The sequence below is a fragment of the Cephus cinctus genome, unplaced genomic scaffold (genome assembly GCF_000341935.2).
Source record: "Cephus cinctus unplaced genomic scaffold, Ccin1 Ccin1_scaffold0173, whole genome shotgun sequence".
In the NCBI taxonomy this organism is placed as follows: domain Eukaryota; kingdom Metazoa; phylum Arthropoda; class Insecta; order Hymenoptera; family Cephidae; genus Cephus; species Cephus cinctus.
Genome location: NW_014332897.1, coordinates 483765 through 504813, shown reverse-complemented (window position 1 = coordinate 504813; position 21049 = coordinate 483765). Strand labels below are relative to the sequence as shown.

The window sequence follows — 21049 nt, the reverse complement described above, 5'->3', positions numbered from 1 at the left end:
AGCGAGTGGCCCAGACTCTGCACAATGGGGCAACGTTAATAGATAAATTGAACGACCTAGCCGGCGGCGGCGCCGACGTATGTGTACTCCCCCCCGCCACCCCCCTTGCGTACTAAATCATCACCAAATACGGACGATCGCAGCATCACCGTCAGAAACATGTCGTAATCGGCCTTCGCCGTCTCAAAGAATGCAAACTTGACTGCCGAGGATTGTTGGTTCTTAGGATTTTCGGGGCGACTTCTATTTGGACGCAAACATATATACCAAGAGACGAATAGATTTCAATTCAATAGCAACTTTCTATGAAGCTACTTTATCTTGAGGAACTCTAGAGGAAATCTAAACTATCGCGGATCACAATAATTAACATCGGATCCGTCATTTTCCTACCTTCTTAATTAAAAAAATCTGGCTAACTTTTACTCTTTCACAAAATACTGGAGATTATGGACTCTCTACGGTATTTAAATGTTTATTAGGGAACACTAGTAACTCAAGATCCAATTCATTATCTTAACTTCCTCTTATCGATATCGCCTTTCATTTTTCAATATTCTAGTAATTCCACGATAATTTAACTAGAACTCTTTGAAGGTTAAATTTAAAAAAGAACCTTTGCTGAAAAATTTCACTTAAAATGCTTCTTTGAGTCGGTTTCCTTTATTATATCCCTCCCGCTTATTCCTAAAGTCGTTCCTTTTTATTTTGTTAAACTTCGAAAGGAACGAAAATGGCACAATGAGATGTAGTCAAGGACTTGCACACATATGTGCATACGAGGCGGAAGTGTTTGTCGAATTGTGCACGTCCACTTGCCTTATCACTTCATCGAAACGTCACCTGCCGTACATGAATCACAAATATATTTGTTATTACGGTTACGATTTTGATGCCAGTGAGAGTGAGAGTATGACTGTGACTACGTTTATGCGGCGGTCTTAAATCGGTTTTAGTTAATACTGATCTAAAGGAATTGACCAATTTCAAATATTCCTTACAAGTAGAAATGATTATGATTTGTCTATTCCTTTAGATTAGTATTAACTAAACCAGTTTAAGACCGCCGTGTAAACGTAGTCTACGACTGACAATGAGACTAGGACTAAGACTGGAACTGGAACTGGAACTGCCACTGCCGCCACTGCCGCCACTACCGCCACTGCCGCCACTACCGCCGTAACTGCAACTGATTGCCATAGAGTCTCTCCTGGTGGATAACCGTACGCGTACGGTGCCGTCACTGACGGGAGGTCCGAAGTAGGCAGTTGAACCGCGACAACATGCAACGGCGTCAAGCACATAGAAGGAGGGAAGAATGGAGGAGAGGAGTGCACAAGGTGATGACTGTAGAGGGATTGTGACCTTATAACGAAATGGCATTGGCCTCGAAGCAAGGCCATTGCCCGTTCCAGTCTCGACTTGAAAGATCTTCGCGATTTTATCGAATAATCGTTTCTATGTCCAGACCGCGTTGGAACAAGAAGAAAATTTGAGTGGCGAGCGATATGGACAAATAACGAGATAATAAATTTTGATGAAATCAGTGAAATAATGATGTTCTCTATCGCAAACTTTGTGGTTGATCGATGAGCTGAATTCATTCCACCAGGGATTATTAATTGGATTGAAAGCGCTGAATTGACCTAATCAGCAAACTAATTTCTCATTGTGAATCTTTTTCTTTGGTTTACATAGCATTGTAAGTTTTATGTGTTATCTAACCAAGCTAAGTGATGCCTGGGAACGCTACCTCTTTCGACGCATTACTTACTCAATCGTGGACCAAGTATACTACTACACCCACAAAAGCGCCTACCACTCTTTAAACTAGTAAAAAAAGATGTAGAATAAATAATGACGTGAGCAACGAATAATGATGATAGCAAAGTGATAAGAACGAGAACTCACCTATAGGTGCCCTTGCTCTGCGGACTATCATAATCGATGCGCCGTCTTTTATGCTCGTACTGAGGTGAACCAGTGGGATGCGAGCAAGTTGTTCTCGAAAGGCTGCGAGAGCGATGGCGCCTTCTGCTTCGTGGCATCTGCAATAAGTTATCACTTTTATTATGAGAGTCGAGAACGCGTTCGACTCCCGGGGACCATTTATCAAGGTGCCCTTGCTAAATAAAATTATTCTACTAATGGGCTTATTTATCTCGTCGATTCCCTGGATTTGTTCATCGACATTCTATTCCCCTTCCATATGGGAACAGCTTCCTTCCACATTCGAAAATCATTTTCACTCTACTAATAACTCTAAAGGATATGTAATTCAACGGAAAGCGCGAGAATGATGGGATGCTGCAGGAGACAAAATGGGCACAACGCGAAAAGCACGTCAACTGCTAAACGTTCAAAGATACCCCCTTCTAGAGTAAACTCGAATATCTACGATAAAATCTAATTTCCTACATAAAGACCAGTCGTCCTTCGACTTTTGAATCGAGAATGAAACAAAATACAAAACGAAATGTCGTATTCGTGAAAAGAGATAACAGGAAACAGGTGTTACTACGAGGTGGAAGTGTAGTCAAGTTGTAGCAATACGTAGAACTAAAATGAAAAAAAAAGAGAGAGATAAAAAGAAGTACGGATACCAATGGATGAACGAATGTATCTCAAGAGCAAGAAACAAGCCAGAGAAGAAAGAGGAAAATGAGAGAAGACGAATAAAAGTAAACACTTAACTGTGTGATGCCTACTTGAAAACGTGCATACGTAAGAGCAGTTTCTTTCGTTTACACACCATTCGTATTCTCATTTTCATAGAATAAGTTTAAAAGACTTTAGATAAGAGTTTTGCAAAATAAAGTGAACACGATCGGAAGCAACCGCCATTGATTTTTTACAGTGAAACTCCCAATGCTTTGAGACCAAAGTTGCCATACCAGAATCAGACTGCATGTACTTACGTTCGGGAGACGAAACAGGCTCACTTGGTCCCAAATGAAATCGAAGACGGACGATATCCAGGAGCGTGAAGATGATGCTTGAGGTATGACACTGTTTTTGGACAACGACGTGGACATCAGCTCAAAAAATTCTGCAAAACGTGGGCATTCGCATCTTGAAAGTATTGCAAACATCGTACCATTAATTGGCCCAACGCAAGGGAGTCTCGCTCTTAGAAATACAATTAAGGAGTAAGAAGCTAATCCAATTCCTATCGGCAATACAATACATATCAAATGAAAAAAATAATGTCAAGGGAGCCGCTGCTAAATACGTCAATACAAAAAAGATGGAGGAAGAAACAGTGAATGAAAATGATAGATAGATGGAGATTCCTTAGAGGAGGCACGCTTCATCCAGGCACTAAAATCAATGAAAAAGATAGCGGTCCAACCTTGAAAGGAGTGTGATCCATGGATGGTTACTTTTGTCGAGATTTCAAGACAACTCCACTAGAAACTGTCTAAAGATCGAGTGAATGTTGCGACGAGAAACGGCCAGAGACGTGCGAGGCAGCACAGGATTCTGTAGACGAGCAGACGCCATAAGGGAACTTTCGTGAATTGGCGGCCATCTTGGAGTAGGCGAAGGAAGCATCAGGTACGAGCATACGACGTACTAGGGGAAGACGCACGCGCGATTCTCCTCCGACATATGGAGTTTTCGTGGGTATCCGGGTTACGATCGGCCCGCGAGAAGCAGGCGGAAAGTACTTACGTTAGATAGATAGAACAGGCCCACTTGATCCGAAGTGAAATCGAAAATCCACGATATCCAGGAACGCGACTATGTGCGATGTACGACACTGTTGGGTGACAACGACGTGGACATCGGATCGATGCGATTGGCAGGCAGCGCTCGGCTCGCCACTCGGGACTCGGACGCACTCGGCGGTTTTCGGCCAAAGCCCGAAGTAAGCCGAAAGCGCTCGAGTTTATCCGAACTACCTTAGTGCTTCGCCACTTGCTGCCATTCTGTGCCTTTTGCTGGCGTAATATATATGTATGTATAGCCGATCCTACAGTTCCTTAATGGTAACATGTTATAATGAAAACTTGACAAAGTTTCTTCTCCATCGTCGCTCGCTCATGCCTATCGCGTTTTTCTGTTCGCTGAATTATATTATGATTTTAAATGCAATGGCAATGAAAGACAGGGCTACGTCTAATTCTAGCGTGCATGATCAGTTTCCTAGAGTCGTTTGATAGCTGTACACAAATGACAATTTAAATGAGGAATTGCTAATCAATCGATTGATGCTTATGTATTCACATGCAATAAGATTCTGACAATAAGTTAAGTCAGAGATTTGTAGCCGAAAAACATGTCTTTACACTTTCAGATCTTCGTGCAACGATTAATCACAAAAACGTTTTCAAGTAAGCGTAAATTTCATGAAATTGTTGTCTATTCTGAAAATTCAATAACGCGTACAGTGCCAAAATGCATTGTCCATGACCGAAAGGCTTGACGAAATGGATAACGGTTACTTTCGAATGAATTAAGTAGCATACCTGCCCCCAAATCCAGTAATTAACAACCTGAATTATCCCATCACGAAGCAGTGAGAAGAAATTCCAAAACATGTCTTAATGCACGCGAAGGAGCGTCGACCGGATGAACTCTGATTAAGGTAGACACGAGGCATGCGACAAGCGTGCACGTCGCTCTGAATGATCAGTCGATGACTCCTATGTTAGCCAGCACTGTAGGTGGCACCACGCCACGACACAACTCAAACAGTCAATATTCGAATCGAATTGTAAGACAGCAATTTCTCCTCGTAACGTTGATCTCGAGAATGGGACATGGTTCGTCAGATTTTTGAAAATCATTGAAATTATGACTAAAAGTGAGAAAAGATCAATTTACAGGGTATTTTTCAACTTTTACCAAAGCAAGGAAATTTGTGCAACATGCAGGCACGTACGCCTACGCACGATCCTTGAATTTCAAGAAGTGGAATACCTGTCCTGCACTGAAGATGTTGCTGATGAAATTAGTTGGCTGACGGGCGAAACTTTTGACTGCGAATGGATTCCACGGGATTCCCCATGGCTCGATACGAATCCACTGAAACAGCGAACTGATCTTATAGCGTTCGGAATCCTGTGGTGCGTTATGGGTGGAACAAGGAGGAAATCGATGGCAGCTGCGGAACGCTCGGAATGTGAGGGGATAGACGTGAAAATAGAGCGATCCATAGAGTTCATTGTTACATCGATCTTGCACTTTTCGGACTTCAATTTGAAGCTGTATTTCACGATTCTTATGGGGCAAACGAGTGCAGCTGAGTGCTGGGATGGAAATACCGAGTGAAAATTGGTTCCAAGAGAACACAGTGTTTCAAAAAAGGAAAATCGAGACTGATTGTCAGAGTGAATCCTGGAAATACCTGAGAGAGAAAGCAGGACGCGCGAAAGGGCAGGCGGATCTCTCTGACCTGGCGAAGGAGCGTCTTCCTAATCAGTTGACAGACGAGAAGAGGAGCCGCGGAAACTCTGCTCATCTTCCTCGAACATCGAGGATATACCGCGCACTGTGGCTGTTGGGACCTCGTCGCCTTCGCTTTGGGCGCCTGCGCCTTCTTGCGTTTTTTTTCGGCGGCTCGTTCACGACACCATTCTCGCCTTCGGAACTTCTACCGCCCTACATTGTCATCAGTCGCTACGAGTCGTCAGCTATTCGCATCGAATTCCACGCACCGTCTCGCGTTCAAAGAATATTGATTCCCAAATTAATTTCCACCATCCTGACGAGATGAATAATTTGTACACCAAGATTCTATTAGCAGCAGTATTTGACTTTAAAAGGTCTCCACGTTGGCGTTGACGTCGAAAACAGGAGTAACTTTGTCCCCGCTAATCTTCTGTTGCCTCTGGAGGGTCTTCTCCTCTTCCTCTTTTTTGACTTATTAAGTGAAATATCAGAGGAATCTAGTTGTTGAAAAATATATTTCCTTTTTTTTTTCACTAAGAGCCTATCTCCATTCACGAGCGTTTCGCAGGGACACCTTTGCGTCACCGTTACGTCGCGCGTTACACCACCTTTCGCGGAGAATATTTTGTCAAAGAATAATCCGACTACGATCGATATCGTAGTCATAGTGACAACCCTCTTTCAGAGGGCTTTTGCAGTGGTAAAGTGGAGCAGGACGAGGGTGCGCAAAGCACTAGAAGAGGCGAGAACGTCAGTGTCCAGGGAGAAACTCGCAGTCTTCATCGTTCTCAGGGTGGCTTTCAGCGCGCGTGCATTTTCTCTGCCTTCGTGAAATTGCCGATCTACAGTCGCGCCATGCGGAAAGCACGTCCGTTCTTCTGCAGGTGACGTTTACACTCTCCTGCTCGAAACGGTCCTTCGATTATCGCTCTCTCTCTCTCTCTCTCTCTCTCTCTCTCTCTCTCTTGAAATATCATCGGAGAATCCTGGGTCTCCTTAACGGTAGCCTCGGGGGTACCATCGACGCTCACGAGCGCTCCTCCTCGGGGCATTCTCAAAGAAACGAAAATCAAAGCGACGATGTGCTTTCGGATGTTCCGAAGATTCTTCTCCGATGGAGCGACATGCCCCGCCACTTGCAATTTAATCCTCACATACGCTCTGGTTATCGACCTCTTATGACGATTCGCGGCTGCCTTGGCAGCCTATTTTATCTGCACAACGAAACGATTAACATCCTGACGCACGGTGAGTCCACTTCTTAAACGCTTACCTTCACAAACTAACCTTGGGTCATAAATGCCATAATAGACTCACTCTCGGACGTGGATTATTTAAAACGTTCCCAACAATCTAAGATATAAGGAACGCGGTTGCGGCATGGAGGACAAAAGATGCTCCTGCAACGAATAATGCATATCATTAAGAATTTCTTAATTGTGAGATTTAATGAACTTGAAGGAGTCTTAGGTAGTTCCAATGATTATCTAACTAGCTAAATTAGCGAATTAAGAACGGAGCTCCGGACAACCCTTGATGACGTAATTTTCGCAGTCACTGCATCGCACACGGGTGCACGGGAATAGTCTATGTAACATCTTTTAAACCAATATCCAATAAATATTCTATCTTGTACGGCTTCTCTTACAGAGCATGAACTTTCTTCTCGTCTGATATTGCTCTTCTTAACCAGCGATTTCTCCTACTCCGAATATTGACCTACCTATTATCGCGAACGAAATCTTACACGAGGTTGCAATTCGCGTGTCTCGTGGTCTCTACGAAGACCAAATTGAAAAATATGAGAATTGGAACACGCGAGGCATTACTGTGGTTGCTCGCAGCGACAGTATCGAATGAAGCGTTCAGGACATACTTTGACCTTAAGGTTAGTCGTAAGTTTCTAGATTCGGTTTCGGTATTACCTTGACTTCTGAAGCGACTGTCTAGATCAGTGATAGCTCCCTATCTCTCTCTCTCTCTCTCTCTCTCTTATCAAGTGCACCGCTACCAATATACCCATTGCTATTTAGCTAGCTAGTCGAACATCCTGTCCCGCTCATGAATTGAGGAAATGTCGGCGTTGCTCTCGCAGGATTCGCGATCGTCTACATTCTCGTGAGCGTCCCGTGCCTTCTGCCATGGAGTACAAAAGGAGCACTCGCTGAATTCCTCTCGTGGTGTCATCTGATCGGCGCCCTTAGTCCGTGGATCGGTTCCTTTCTCTACCATCTTTTCATGAATCTCAATTTCGGCGACAGAACATACAAGCGATTACTGAAACTCGACATACTCGGCATATGGATCTGCCAGAGTTTCGGTAGGCCCTTCTTTCTTTAACTCATATTTTTAGAGAATTAGGAAAACTCGCTGGACACGTCCGCACGCACAAACACGAATGTTTCAGGAGCAATGCCAATGATCGCGGCCTTCGTTCACTGTTTACCTGACGCCCTGTGGTTCGGCTGCTTGCTGAGCTACTGCTTCCTCAGCTTTTGGGGCCTTTACAAAGCGATGCGCGCACGTTCTCCCTGGGAGAGGCGTTTGTGTTTTTCTCCACCTTTCACGATGCGATTACTCGTTCTGACTTTGCGCTGCCTTGACATCGGAGGTGGTTCTCCGAATGCTTTCCCTCATATACTGCTTCAGGTTCTTGCATAGACAGAGCATATTCTGCCCCTATGTAGTTGAATTGTATGATCGAATAGTATTTCCTTTGCAGGACCTCGTGGCGGTGATAGGTGGGACGATAGGCGCCCTTCGAATACCTGAAAAGTGGATACCGGGACGTGTTGACATGGCTCTCAACTCTCATAATATAATGCACGTGATGGTAGTCCTGGCAGTGTGCTCGATGCATGCAGCGACGCTTCAGGATCTAGAGTGGATGACTAGTAAAACGGCATGCGTCTTGACAACTTCTCGTTTCTCTCCGATCCATCAGGAACTATGATCGCAGAGTACGTGCTAGTATCGCGTAACAAATGTACATTCCTTGGCCTTCCTTAAACATCTTTTGAGCCTTACTTTAGGATACAGCTACATAGCTACATAGCAGTGCTGCGATAGATAAAGCTGGAATTATAAATTCTAGGAGATTTTTAGGAGTCCACTCATCGTAAGCTCACCTAAGAACATCAAAAATATGTATATTATATGAACAGAATAACTGATCATAACTAACGATGTACAAGAGGTGAGTGTCTTCAATAATCCGTTTTCCTAAAATGTTATTATTACACTCCTTGATAATAAAATCAACAATGCTATTTAGTCAAATAAAATTCTTTGAGAATATCAGTGGAACATTAATTTTTCCATTGGCGGTTGCCTATTTATTTACGATAATGAAATTCTAATTTGAAGCACATGTATGTACAAGATACATTTTTGAACCTACTTGTTCAAAATGTGACGACCTACTTGGTCGAGGTTACTCGTTTACAAACTTTGAAGTGATTTTTTATACTTAGTGTAAGCACTTCATTAGATATAACTATTTCAAATAGGATTGTTACAGACCTCGTTTCAGGTTACACGTTCTACGGGACTGGAGTTTACTTCTCGAGTGACAAAAAAAAACTAAGTAAAAACAGAACTGTACCTGCAATAAGGGTACGTAATAAAAATCTGTGGGTTTTTCCTCGTTACCATTATCCCCAAATTCCAGCGATATAATTGTTATTAACTTGTAAGTAAGCATGCATGTTTCGTTAGCACTTATGCGAACAGAAGAATAGTAGAGTACACCCTGCAGGCACTCAAAGAGTGATAATCAATATTCGTTGAAATTGCCGCACTGACCTTACAGCAGCACAATTTCTAAAGTAAATCGCAGCTTGACATCGTCTTTAAACTAAAGAGGATCTTTGTCATTATATGTACCTTTTTGTACGGTTTTACCAAGGCCCTACCAATCATCGCGGAGACAACTCTCTCCTTATTTCTTTACACGTAATTTGAATTATCGTAACGGGAACATTCACTGCAGCGGAGCTTCGCTTTCCAAGGTGTAACTTTTGACCCTGCTAAATTTGAATGGTGGATAACGGCCGCTAAGGTTCAGGTACATGTTTCCCTCCTGTCCGTTTCTGTACTTGGTAAATATATTGTACCTCAGCCACGTCAGTTGAGAGTTCACTCGCTTCTGATGATTTTGAATACTGAATTCCTAGATTAAAGTAAACAGGAAAAACGAAATTTAAGAAGAATGTTACGTCCATGGTTTTTTTTTACTTATTCCGTGCGTGATACGTACAACGTGAAATGTTTGCTCTCCACTGTCATGCATTGGTTCTCGTCTTTTTTTTCTGTATGCGTTATTGCTTCCCTTTGTCTCCTGCTTTTTTAATATTAATGTTACGCGATCATCGTGTAGCCGATAATGACCGATGAGAACGGAAGAATTTCGAGGTATACGGTTCTTCAATGAATTGACGCAAGTTTGCATCTCCTCAGCTGAAGTCAGCATCAACACTCTTCCCTCGGGAAAAAACCTGGTAACCGTACACGAAATCATATTATTTCTTTGGTGTTCCTATTGCTAAGAAAAGGAGGTGTTTTGAATTCTTGGTCGATTCACTAGATGCATACCTAAGGTATCTAAAATATTCAACCAAATGCCAGGGTCTGTAGAACTGATCCTGAAAACTATTTTCTCCGTGACGGATATAAGTCGTTTTACTAATATAACACCCGTTATACCGCAACCTAGGCCTTTGCAGATACATCTCTCTCCAAGATTGGTACTTTGGCTCATGCGTACCGCAATTGACACCCCATACTCTAAACGGAAGTTAATAAAAACGCATAACTATTGTCTTTATCAATCAATGTAATGAGCCTCACCTAACGCAGGCCAATCTCCAAATTTCGGCGTCTCTGGCTGATATATAGAATCCACGGCAGACACCAGAAAACATTTCAAGCGATCTCAAGTCTAATTCGGAAGAGACTACCCATCTCAGGATGTATAATACTATTTCCATGGGCAGAGCTGATATATGTGTTCCCTAAAATGTAGAATCTTCTTTAATGTTTATATTGGAGAAACCTAAGGTACATCCACACAAAATAGATGTTCTCAAAGGTCCTCAATACTATGACTTTCAATGCAAGAGTACCAAAGACCTTACATTTTAATTGTAAATTGATTATACATAAGATAGGTAAAAGTATGCGTACACTTTGTTCAAATCGAGGAAAGCAAACACATTGGTTTCGATAGATGATTCTTGACAGTTTAACACAAAGTTCTGAATCATCCTCCTCATCATTCTCATTGTTGTCATTGGCTTCATTTTGACGGCTATGTCCATCTTGTGTTTCCAATCTTTCATCAGATTCAAATTTCTCTCGAGGTTTCACCTTAGATGACTCATATAAGCGAAACTCAATATCTGGTACCAACTGCACAGCACGTTTGTAGAACTGAATAGCTTCATATAATTTTCCATTTTGCTCATGCTCAATACCTTCTAAAAATAACTTTCTTGCCTGAAATTTCAGAAACTAGAAATTGGTAGTTATAGTTATGTGCACACTTTTTGCAAACCTTTTCTAAGAAATACCTTGTTTTCTGTAGAAGTTGCATCATCATCCAATGGTATTCCACTTGGAGCTTTCGAAGCATAATTCTTGGCAAGATCTTTTTTAGGAGATATTTCTAATTCACGTTGCCACTGCTCCCTGAACGAAGTCAAGGCATCTTCTACGTTTGCTACCAATCCAAAGGAAGAATCTTCTTGATCTTCTCCAACATCTTCACCAGAGTCACTAGAGTGGTTCTATTATGGCACAATCATAGAGCCAAAATATGTAGAAGATAAATTACAAGACATGCCAGATGAGTTTCTCAAAAAGGCCATTACTTTTACATACATAGAATAATAAATATGCAGAGTCAATAGTTTTTCCCTCATCATACGGAAGAACTCGACTTATTTAAAGGACATGAAGTTTAAAAAATGAAATCGAGGAGTTCAAGGGCAAGAGAAGCGTGAATGAAGGTTAGATGTCATAATAGCTAAGCGCAGTGAGATTGTCTGTATCGTTGAATATCGAGGCGTCTCGTATTCCTGACGTACCATTATTTCTTGATATCCAGTTTTTCAAACTGTCACTTCTCAACGCATGTACTCTCGGTCAGAGAAGCGTACTACACAACAAGGGTATAGTTTCGCGAGGAGAGCAGCCGCCATGATTTCAGACATCAGGCGGAACTTCGCGAAGAAGGTAGTGGAAATCGCAATCTTTCGGCAGAACTCGGTTTCTGTCGTGCAACCTCGTCAACTACAGTAAATTGATATCGGAAGTGATGCGTAAAGCCCATGGCTAGTCGTAGCCAACTGTGGCCAACTGTTGGTTACGGAGGTCGTGGACGTCGTGTCAAGCGGTAAATGTCGATAGAAGTTACCGAATGAAACGAATCGGACCAATAAACGCGATCCATCTTAAAATGGTTTTACATCTCATTTATGCCCCCTTGATATAAAAGGTTACTTCACAATATTCTTGTGTCTTCTTGATACATGTATGTATCTCCAACATCACACAGGTCAAAAAAATAAGTTGAAGATGCCTTTTCTTTGATGACTTACCCATTGAATCGAATCATATCAATTTCTGAAACAAAATATTTTTTAGATGGCTATAGGATTGTTACTATGTTCTTATCTAGGGCATTTTTACCCATGGCTGCGACGCCAGGATTTAGTTGACTTTCGATTGATAAGAATCCACACGCTACTTTACCGGATCTGTTCGTATGTGAGTTTATCTATAGGGAGGCAATATGTATGTAAAAACAGATTTATATTGAAAGAATAGCTTACGTGCAGGTAGATGTAGTCGTATGGCATTAGCGTACATTAGTATCTGTATGTACACGAGCAGCTAGAGAGACGAGCACTCCCACCAGCTGGCTACTATCACCTTCTTCGCCGAGACGAGCGAGATCATCTTCACGAGTAAAAGCTAAGCATCGCTCGAGTGACAGCACAGTCCGATACAGACAGCATCATGCGCTTGGTGAGTACGAAGCTCATCCGGAAAATTCTCTTGACTTACGGTGGTGGTGGATTTCCTAAATCGTTTGTCTCGTTCGTGTCCAGTGATAGTGAGTGCGATATTTTCAGAAAAAGAAAAAACGAATTATAAGTGACACGCAAATAGCAAGGAAGGACGCATTATGCAATTTCGATACGCGTTTTCATTGCCAAAAATAGTAGCATCGTAAAAGTCGTCGATAGACTTTTTGAATGAAACACATGCTCCTTGAAATGATACTTTTCGTACATTATAATTTTTCGGAAGCTTCAGGTTAGACAAGCTTCAGGATTTAAAGTTTCCAGTTAAAAGCAAATGACGAACATGGAAGTTTCATGGGAAATTGGCAGGGACAACTTTCTTCTTCTTCAACATCTTTTTTCTTCTCCTACTTCCGCGCTCACGTTCACGCTCACGCGAGCTTCACGATTCGCACAAGTTCTCAGCGATATATATGTACAAAAGTTGTCTAAATTTGTCGAGTCGTCGTCAACACAAGCGTCAACATGTTTCCTCCGAGCAAATAGAGGCTCACACAAGAGTGGCCACCATATATTACGACTTAGGCGCGGGTCTGGATATTAATTTATATAATTATTGGCTAAGTCAATCGGTTCCGCTATTCAAAGTGAGAGAGTCTTTTTATTTAGGCAAATACTGTGCAGAGTCGAAAGAATCTTCCTGGGGAAACTAGCGCGACGGAGAAAAGAGTTTGAACAGTTGAAAAAGTCTGATGCACCAGAATGGTCGACTCTTATACATCTAATCCCGTATATCTAATCGCGATACAGTTACGCAGGAGTCCAGTTGATTTGTGTAAATCCAGTGCCGCCAAAGAAAGCGCAAGCTGATGCTTGCAAGCTCGCGTTTCGGCGTTCATTCTGATTGTGAGCTTGCAATCAATTTGCATTACAAGTAAAATTTCCAGAGAGCACGCGAACTGCGCAGAGTCCCACTGGCTGCAATTTGAACGACCCACTTGGCATGTAGCGCGTGCTTGCATTTTATTTACAAGTTATTAGTCCTTAGTAATTAGCTAATTACCCTTCGTGCAGATTAATCGCCTCGGTCCCTGTATCGAAGCTACTTGAAAATATTTAAAATCATTAGCCAAGTGTTTGTTGTTTTCCCAAAGCTGCCTTAACTTCACTAAAAGGATTCCATGAGAGAAAGCAATTGCGAGAAACCGAGGAAGATTCCCATAACGTTAGACTCCTCGCGATCGAGGCGCCTTTTGTGTCATGCGGATTCGGCCCGGAGAGTGACCCCTTCGATGAACGTGGGAATTCAATAAATTGAACGAACGAAACAAGGTGCGGCGAGAATGAGCAGAATCGGTAAGATCGGTAAGATCGGTAAGATCAGTAGGAAATATGGAGGAAAGAATGTTGCGTCTCCGGGAAACGGTTAAATATCGAGCGTCCTTTGGTGTCTTTTTCCTCCCGTGAGTCGAGCCGTTAGTCTCGACATATCGAATTTCAGTTGAATTAGCAACAAAACTGTCAGACACTCGGACTGACGTTTCGTTTTCCTTTGGTCCATTCAATCGATTCCCGATTCGGTTTTCACTCGTCTTGTTCCTCGTCTTGATGCTCATACGTCCCCCGGTTGATTCCTGGTGGCCTCTGGGTTACGCCATCTTACGTATGCCGATTAGTTAGTGCGGCATCCCTGCTTTCACCAGGAGGATGCACGCACCAGGCCTACCGATCGCATGCTCGCGTCACCCGCGATTCACAGGTGGAATTTAATTGCATCGCTCGCTAAACGCCGACTCGTCCCGACTGCTTAACGGGACCTAACGGGATCGAAGGCAAGGACGCTTGCAAGAACGATTTGCATCGATTGCCCGAGTGACGCTGCACTGCTGCACTGCTGCAGGCAAAGGGTGCATTGCCCTTTCCATCGTTAATTCCTCGAGGTTTCCTCGAGCTGTTCATTAATGTCTAACGGTCGGAGGCATCGCCGGGCGATCCGAGTGAAGCAAGTTCACGAGCGGCGCACATCCTCGACACACTGATTGAGAGTCGAGTGAAAGTTCCGGAGTCCCTGCTTATCTCTCGCTCTCCTGCCTCCTGTTCCTCGTGTTTCTCCTCTCATTACCAAACTCGAGACAACCGAGTCTCGCGTCTTACCCAGGTTGCTTTTTAAATAATACGAAATTTTTTAATTGGTAAAAAATTGTGACGTCCCGCAATAAAAAAAGTTGAAACACCGATATAATTAAGGATTTTCGCCGATTTCTTGCCGCTTAAACCTTCCTTCGCGAACGATGGAAAAAGATGTAGAGTATTTTAGGAAAAGTTTGAGGAATTCTCTTGTTGGAGATTTAGCTGAAGAGCAAGTGCAATTAAGAGATTCTTCGATTTAAGGGGCGAGAGGAAGACGAGTCGATCAATAGACGCACGTGCTTATGAACCATGTACCACATGCGGCTCCGAAAGTGAAACCGAGAGACGAACGACCCAGTCGACGGCGAATCTAGAAGCTGCTGCTATATCCGTATATGGCAGGTGTATCTCTTCGCAGGAAAATTAATGGGACGTGGCAGACTCGCTGACGAGGAGGCATCTCTCAGGTTCGTTTGCGCGGTTATTTGGTAGTTTAGAAAGTTTCGAGAAGATGCTCGGAGAAGACGCCGTCGGTATCGGGATCGCCCCGGGCGCGTCCCTCTTATTGGAATCTTCCTTCCTGGAAGATCTCGAAAGTCCTCGAAAGTCCGTTGAAGGACTTTGTGGAACCTGGAAGGATCTCGGCTGTTTCGGCTGCCTGCATCCTCGCTTGTCGAATCCCCAAGTTCACAATCGGACGAGAATTTCTCACTATGGACCATTCCGTTAAATGTAAATTCGTACGAATAGATCGACAGCACATCGTGAGATGCCTCGACTGGACCGTAAAGTCAACGAACGGCCACAGGGCGTGGCTTCACCTTCGCGACAACCTTCTTCCTAAATGTCAAAAGATTTTCTCCAGCTATTACGAGTGAATTGCCTCGAATGTCCCAAGATGCCTTTACTCTTGGTGGGTCACGTGGGAGGGAATATTCCGTTATGCAAATTCATTCGAGTTAGCGACATGGGACGAAACAGGCAATTGTTTAGAGAGTCTCGGTGGTCCATTCGAGAAGATGCTGATAATTGATCGCTCCGTTATTCTTGAAGGGACAAGTCTTTCTCGTTCCGAAGAAGCTACGAACGTCGCCCGAAGCGAATTCTTCCGATGAATTATTTACGTGATTCGTCATACAATCGAATGCTTTAAAGAATTTCTTTAGGTCAATTGTCAATTCTCGTTTCCTTCCTACTTTCTTTTTCCTTCTTACTTATTAAAAAGTATTAATGGCTTTTTTTTTTTTTTTTTTTTTTTCAATTGTCTCGATCGTCTCTCGAGAGGAAGAAAAGATCTAATATTCTGTGCCAATGGCTGTACATGGAGGTTGGCATGGCTCGTAGCCATTTTCTTATGCATATATTTGCGCATCTGTAAATTCACTGTGGATTTCTCCAGGTTAGATGAAAGTTTTAAGAGTCGCGTTTGTAGAAACCTGCCAGGATCGGCGCACCTACGCACGTGCGTTCGGACGGCCAATAGCCCATCCTTAATTGTTTTCGAGGCCGCCAGATTCCTCTATTGCACACTGGTGAGCTCTGACGTTTATCGGTGCGTAAGGTACGGCACGTAGATTACGTGAATGTGCGTAGGTACGGGACATACGGGATAGAGAGACGACGGAGAGGAGGAGCCGCTTGGAAGGGAGTTGGAAGCTGCGACTTACGTAAAGATACGTAAACGACACGCACCGGAGCCGTACGTGCGGCATCGGAGATACGAGGACACGCAAACACGCAAACACGCAGCCACGCGTGTTTACGCAGCTTTTACAAAGAGAAACGCGACCCCCCGGAACGTTTCTCGCGAATCCCACGAGGTTCCGATAGAATCTCTCAACACCTTCGAAGAAAAACATTTGACCCGTTAAGAAACTTTTAAGTCCGTTCGGCAATGTACAGCTGCGTTTTTAATTTCTTTTCCAGAAAACGTTTTTGGCTTTACTCGGGTTGCTGGGTGCGGTAGCAGCGTCGGATAAATCTGACAGTCAGCCAATCAATTTGGACGAGGTCGTCGCTCCAGTGAAGCTGGACAAGGATCTGCGCCGAGCCCTTCTGAAAGCCCTGGCCGATCTCGAAGCCGAATCTGCCGAGCAGCAGCAGCAGCAGCGACGCGAGGAGAGCAAGAACTCTCAAGAGAATGACTCCACGACACCGACGCTCCTACGAGCGACTACGCTTCCGGAGATCGCGAAGAAGGATTTGAACGGAAACTTCGGTACCATTCAAAGGACAACCTTTTCCTTCGACGGATTTCCGGCCGATGAGGAAATTCCCAACGAGAACAAGCTGCAAAACTCAACCTTCATCGAGCTCGAAAAGTACCAGGAGTCCATTTCTCCGTTATCAAAAGGTTCTGTGCAAAAGCTGCAGGAGGCTTCGAAAGGCTTCCAAACTCGCGATGTCATTTCGTCTGACAATTCGGCCGGCATCTACGAAAAGAGTCCTGAACCCGTGGCTGATCAGGTAGAGGCCAGGAGCGTCAAGGGTTCGTCCGAACCATTTTCGATAAACAGCGTGCAGAGTGTAACGCACAAACCGGTAGCACAGCTGGCAGGAAGTCTCGAGAGAAGCGCGAGCGACGGGATGACAGCGGTGAACTCTCTCGTAACACCGAAACCCACTGCCTCGAGTCTCACGACTCCGCCTGTCCCGGCGCCTCAGTCGACGCTCAATGCGTCCTCGACGAGCTCCTCCAACGAGAAGCAGCAAGAGACCGAGGAGGTGAAGATATTCCAAGCGCCGTTGGTGGCTGCATTCACTGTACAGCAGGACGAGCGTGGCGTGCCGAAGAGTGTTGTGCCCATCTACAGGGCCTCTGGGGATGGACAGGCTCTCACTCTTCAGGAACAACTGGATTTCAAGCAGAAACTATTGGAGAAACAGCTTGTTGAATTACAGCAGCAACAAATCCAACAGACACAGTTTCTCGTGAGACAACAGCAGCTGTACGAGCAGCAATTGCGACAGAAGCAACAGCAGCAGCTTTTCCTTCAGGAGCAGGCGAGGCTAAAGCAAGCTGAGGAGCAAAGGATATATCAGCATCAATTGCAGCAGCAGCAGCAGCAGCAACAGCAGCAACAGCAGCAGCAGCAACATCAAAAACAACAGCAATTTTTCTTTGATCAAAATGGTCTCTTCACTCTACAGCCACCATTCAAATCATCCACAGTGCATCTTCAGCCGAGTGTTTCTCTTGAAGTTCCAAGTGTAGCTCCAGCTCCCGTTTTTCAATCAAATTTCCAAGAGCAACTAAGATTGCAGCAACAACAGCTGCAACTGCAGCAGCAACAAAAGCAGCAGCAACAATTCCAGCTACAGCAGCAGCAGCAGCAGCAGCAGCAGCAACTACTACAACAACAACGACTCCAGCAAAGCTTTTCTCAATTCTCCGGAGACTTTCAGCCTCCGGTTATTCCGAGCTCGCGATTTAACAGACAAGAGGGTTTCGGCTCGATCGGCAACTTCGGGATCAATGATAATCTAAAGAAACTCAATCAGAAAAATCAATACCTGGGAAGCTACAACGGTCAAACGAGAACCGTGCAAGCCTTTGGAGGAAATACGTATCCCCAGTTCAGGCAGACGAGGCCTCCGCAGACTCCGGCCAAGCAGATTCAGCATTTGCTCTTTCAATCGGGCGCCGCCGGTGACCTGGGCAGATTGCAAGGCTCCGGGGGGCCGGAAGACCTGAACATTGTCTCTAAGGTCCTCGCCCTAAACGTAGGAGCTCTGCCCTCGAATAGTCTGCAGTTTGCAGCGAATCAGCAAGTAAATACGTACGCAAAGGCACCGAGCAGCGCGTGAGCGTCGCGGATCAGTCGGGACCCTCGAGGATTTTTAACAAGTCATGTAAATCTTTGCGGTATGAAATTAATAAGGTGAAATCGAGTTCTCTCTTTCACACGCACGCACACTCGTCGCGCACAATCATATGTGCGCCTTAAGAATAGCTACGTGGCCCCAGGCTTCACAATCGGCCGAGGTCGCACTTGCTGTCAACATTATTTGTAACTACCGACCGATTCTACTGTAAACCATCGAATGCGCCGTTTCATTATAGTTTTAAAAGAATTTTGGTAACGACGCAACGCGACGACTTTGGAGACTCAATGAAATAATCATTTGCGAGGATGCATGGAGAAGGGAAAGAAGAAAGGGGAAGGCCGTAGATCCGTAAACGGGGAATCATGGCAATTGTAAGAGCAGCGGGACCATTTTTCAAATTTCGATTATTCCTCGAGACTTTTGCTTTCACTAATTCACAAGAAGTTGAGCACACGAGGACAATGAGTGCATTTGCGAACCATAACAAACGGTCTCACGTAATCCAGTGTTGCGTTACAATGGTTACAGGAGGAATTCCGTCCTCTTCCGCATCGAGGCGCGTTCTCGCGACTGGGCCCACTCGCTGTCACAATCTGCCAGCCATCACCCTAACGGCCCTTTCCGATCGTTTACATCAGTTCCCGTTACACTGTCAACTAAAATCAATCCAAGCAAACTCGAGAATCCATGTCAATATTAGTTTGAGTTATCTTTGTCGTTCTGAAAATTCGCTTCGTTATTTAATTAGAGTAGCTTTGTTCGCTAGAGAACCCACGTAGTTGAGGAAAAGGTAAAAAGTCCTGGAAAGTCGTGCGCCGCTGCAAGGCTCGGGAACGAAATGCCTTTGAGATAAACAAACTTTCCCCGGAGATACCGCACAATGCGCAGGCTCGCGTGTCTTCTGGAGTCGGAATGAGTCTTCGTATATGTATATGCGCGTCCTCAATTTCACAAACGTTTGGCATAGATTCCCGATTTCACCCGTTGGGAGTTGATCGCATCGGCAACTTGGTATTCCTTCCGCGTTCCGTCCCCCAGAATCCGCGAACATCGATCGACCAATCATTATTAGCACCTTCGTCTTTTCTAATGCCATAAGACAACAAGCTTTGCAGACTCCGGAGATACGAGAATGATTATAATGAGTAACGCTAGAGTACCTTTTGTTTTTATAAGACGTATATGTTAGTTCCGTAAGACTTAAATGTAATAAAGTTAACCGCTGAGAACGTAGAAAAATATAGAATGTTGAAATTTTTTGCTTATAATTTATCTGACGCCAATTTTTCCGCCGACTTCTGTAAAAATGTCAATAAATGTGTTTCATGAACTTAACCCCCACCTACGATTACTAACCCCCCGAGCGCTGCTTTCGGGAGCCGTCGGCAATGTTCGGATTTCGCTTGCGTTTATAGTAGATGTTAATACAGCCGACATTGGAATATTATTTACTAAGCATTTGGCTCATTCGTATATTACAAATTTATATATTCTTTAGTACCTAGTATACTATGCGCTATATTATAGCGAAGACATTATACGAAATTTTGAAAATACAATTAAAATGATTGTCTAGTGCTGGATCATACAATAAGCAGATATGTAGTGACTTATGTATGTACGTGGCATTATTCATATCATTTCAATAATTTTTGTGAGAGGAATGCACAGCACTCCTGTACTTGGCATAGTTTTTTTACGCGTACTACAGCGACACGCTCGCTTTCGCGCGTGACTGGAAGTCCGTTTGCGCTGCAGCGCTTTCAATAGTTTAAATACTATTCAGGCGAATAGAAAAGCAGTAAAAAATGTTCCTAAAAGTTGCATTTATTGTTGTCAGGTAAAACAAATGAAAAGCATAAAAAACCACACAATTATTTTATGTGTATAGTGAGATGAGACAAATAGTGTATCTGCTTAGAAATTATTAGTTTCATACGTTTTTGGTAGCCTCATTTAATTTAGTCAATTTCTTAAATTCAAGCCTACGGAAAGATAATTTTATTGTTAATATCTCGAATTATAAGTATGTTCACACTGTGCGCTCGAGCGCTGTATATCTCCATTCTTATCTCTGCTGCCCTAGGCGGCAGCACCTGTCAGTAATCGCTGTCAGAGATCAGTAGGGAGATGCACAACGCTACGGTTTTAGGCGATACCAAAAACATGGCGCTAAATCGTAACGGCGAGTCCGCGAATAGAATTTTGTGATCATCGCCTCTGTCGATAAAGCATATCCCGTCGTAGCCGAGCTGAACGTGATCACGAACGGGTAGCCTTGGCGGGCAGAGTCCTCCGCTACTTATCGCTGGTTCCCAAAGCAACACTTGGAACGAGACAACTCATCGAATATAGCCTAAATACTTTTTTTCTTTCCAATCCTAAATTCGATCGCACAGTGTAAGCTCGGTAAGTTTAATATGACAAAAGCAAGCAACTCATGTCTGCCTGCACTGAAGCGTACGATGCCACAAGCATATTTAATACATATTTTACCGATGTTGCGTAGCAGAACGATTGTTGAAACCTATCAGGAATTGTAGAACTTCTCGAGAACTATTGAAAAAGCCTATTGTTGAATCATTTTCAAGAGATTTTAAAAAAGTGCGATGCTGGAGCTGACGTCCGTGTAGCACCTCCATTTTTGTAATGTTAATATAATATGC

General features: G+C 43.8%; 4 protein-coding genes across 7 annotated transcripts in view; 2 read left to right on the top strand and 2 right to left on the bottom strand.

The window, feature by feature from the left end:
• The window catches only part of LOC107264543 (dual specificity protein kinase CLK2), a 20563-nt gene extending 15063 nt beyond the window's left edge, over positions 1-5500 (bottom strand). Inside the window, exons 1-3 of one of the 2 annotated variants that reach the window (XM_025081788.1) lie at positions 5354-5500; positions 4927-5031; positions 1912-2048 (exon numbers count right to left, since the gene is read on the bottom strand). In XM_025081788.1, the coding sequence (XP_024937556.1) occupies positions 1912-2048; positions 4927-5031; positions 5354-5467 (356 nt within the window). In that variant the 5' untranslated portion in view covers positions 5468-5500. The remainder of the gene's footprint in view (positions 1-1911; positions 2049-4926; positions 5032-5353) is intronic. The other variant, XM_025081789.1, reaches the window with a different exon arrangement.
• Positions 5501-6383: 883 nt separating this feature from the next.
• On the top strand, positions 6384-8694 carry LOC107264553 (progestin and adipoQ receptor family member 4). Its single transcript, XM_015732932.2, has 3 exons — positions 6384-6645; positions 7805-8046; positions 8120-8694. The coding sequence occupies exons 1-3, from the start codon at positions 6522-6524 to the stop codon at positions 8348-8350; spliced, it is 597 nt and encodes a 198-aa protein (XP_015588418.1). The 5' UTR covers positions 6384-6521; the 3' UTR covers positions 8351-8694.
• An 11-nt stretch (positions 8695-8705) lies between these two features.
• On the bottom strand, positions 8706-11634 carry LOC107264547 (F-box only protein 9). 3 transcript variants are annotated; one of them, XM_015732920.2, is made up of 7 exons: positions 11484-11633; positions 10968-11183; positions 10582-10908; positions 10246-10409; positions 9991-10182; positions 9656-9893; positions 8706-9568 (listed from the first exon to the last, which is right to left on the bottom strand). In XM_015732920.2, exons 1-7 carry the CDS (start codon positions 11484-11486, stop codon positions 9380-9382), a joined length of 1329 nt encoding a protein of 442 aa, XP_015588406.1. In that variant the 5' UTR covers positions 11487-11633; the 3' UTR covers positions 8706-9379. The 3 variants fall into 3 exon arrangements, with proteins under 3 accessions (XP_015588406.1, XP_024937559.1, XP_015588407.1); XM_015732921.2 differs by having other exon boundaries at positions 9380-9568; positions 10582-10893; positions 11484-11632; XM_025081791.1 differs by lacking the exon at positions 9991-10182 and having other exon boundaries at positions 11484-11634.
• A 422-nt stretch (positions 11635-12056) lies between these two features.
• On the top strand, positions 12057-19718 carry LOC107264545 (putative mediator of RNA polymerase II transcription subunit 12). The gene is made up of 3 exons (XM_025081790.1): positions 12057-12165; positions 12292-12426; positions 16482-19718. Exons 2-3 carry the CDS (start codon positions 12418-12420, stop codon positions 18360-18362), a joined length of 1890 nt encoding a protein of 629 aa, XP_024937558.1. The 5' UTR covers positions 12057-12165; positions 12292-12417; the 3' UTR covers positions 18363-19718.
• The last annotated feature ends 1331 nt before the right edge of the window (positions 19719-21049 follow it).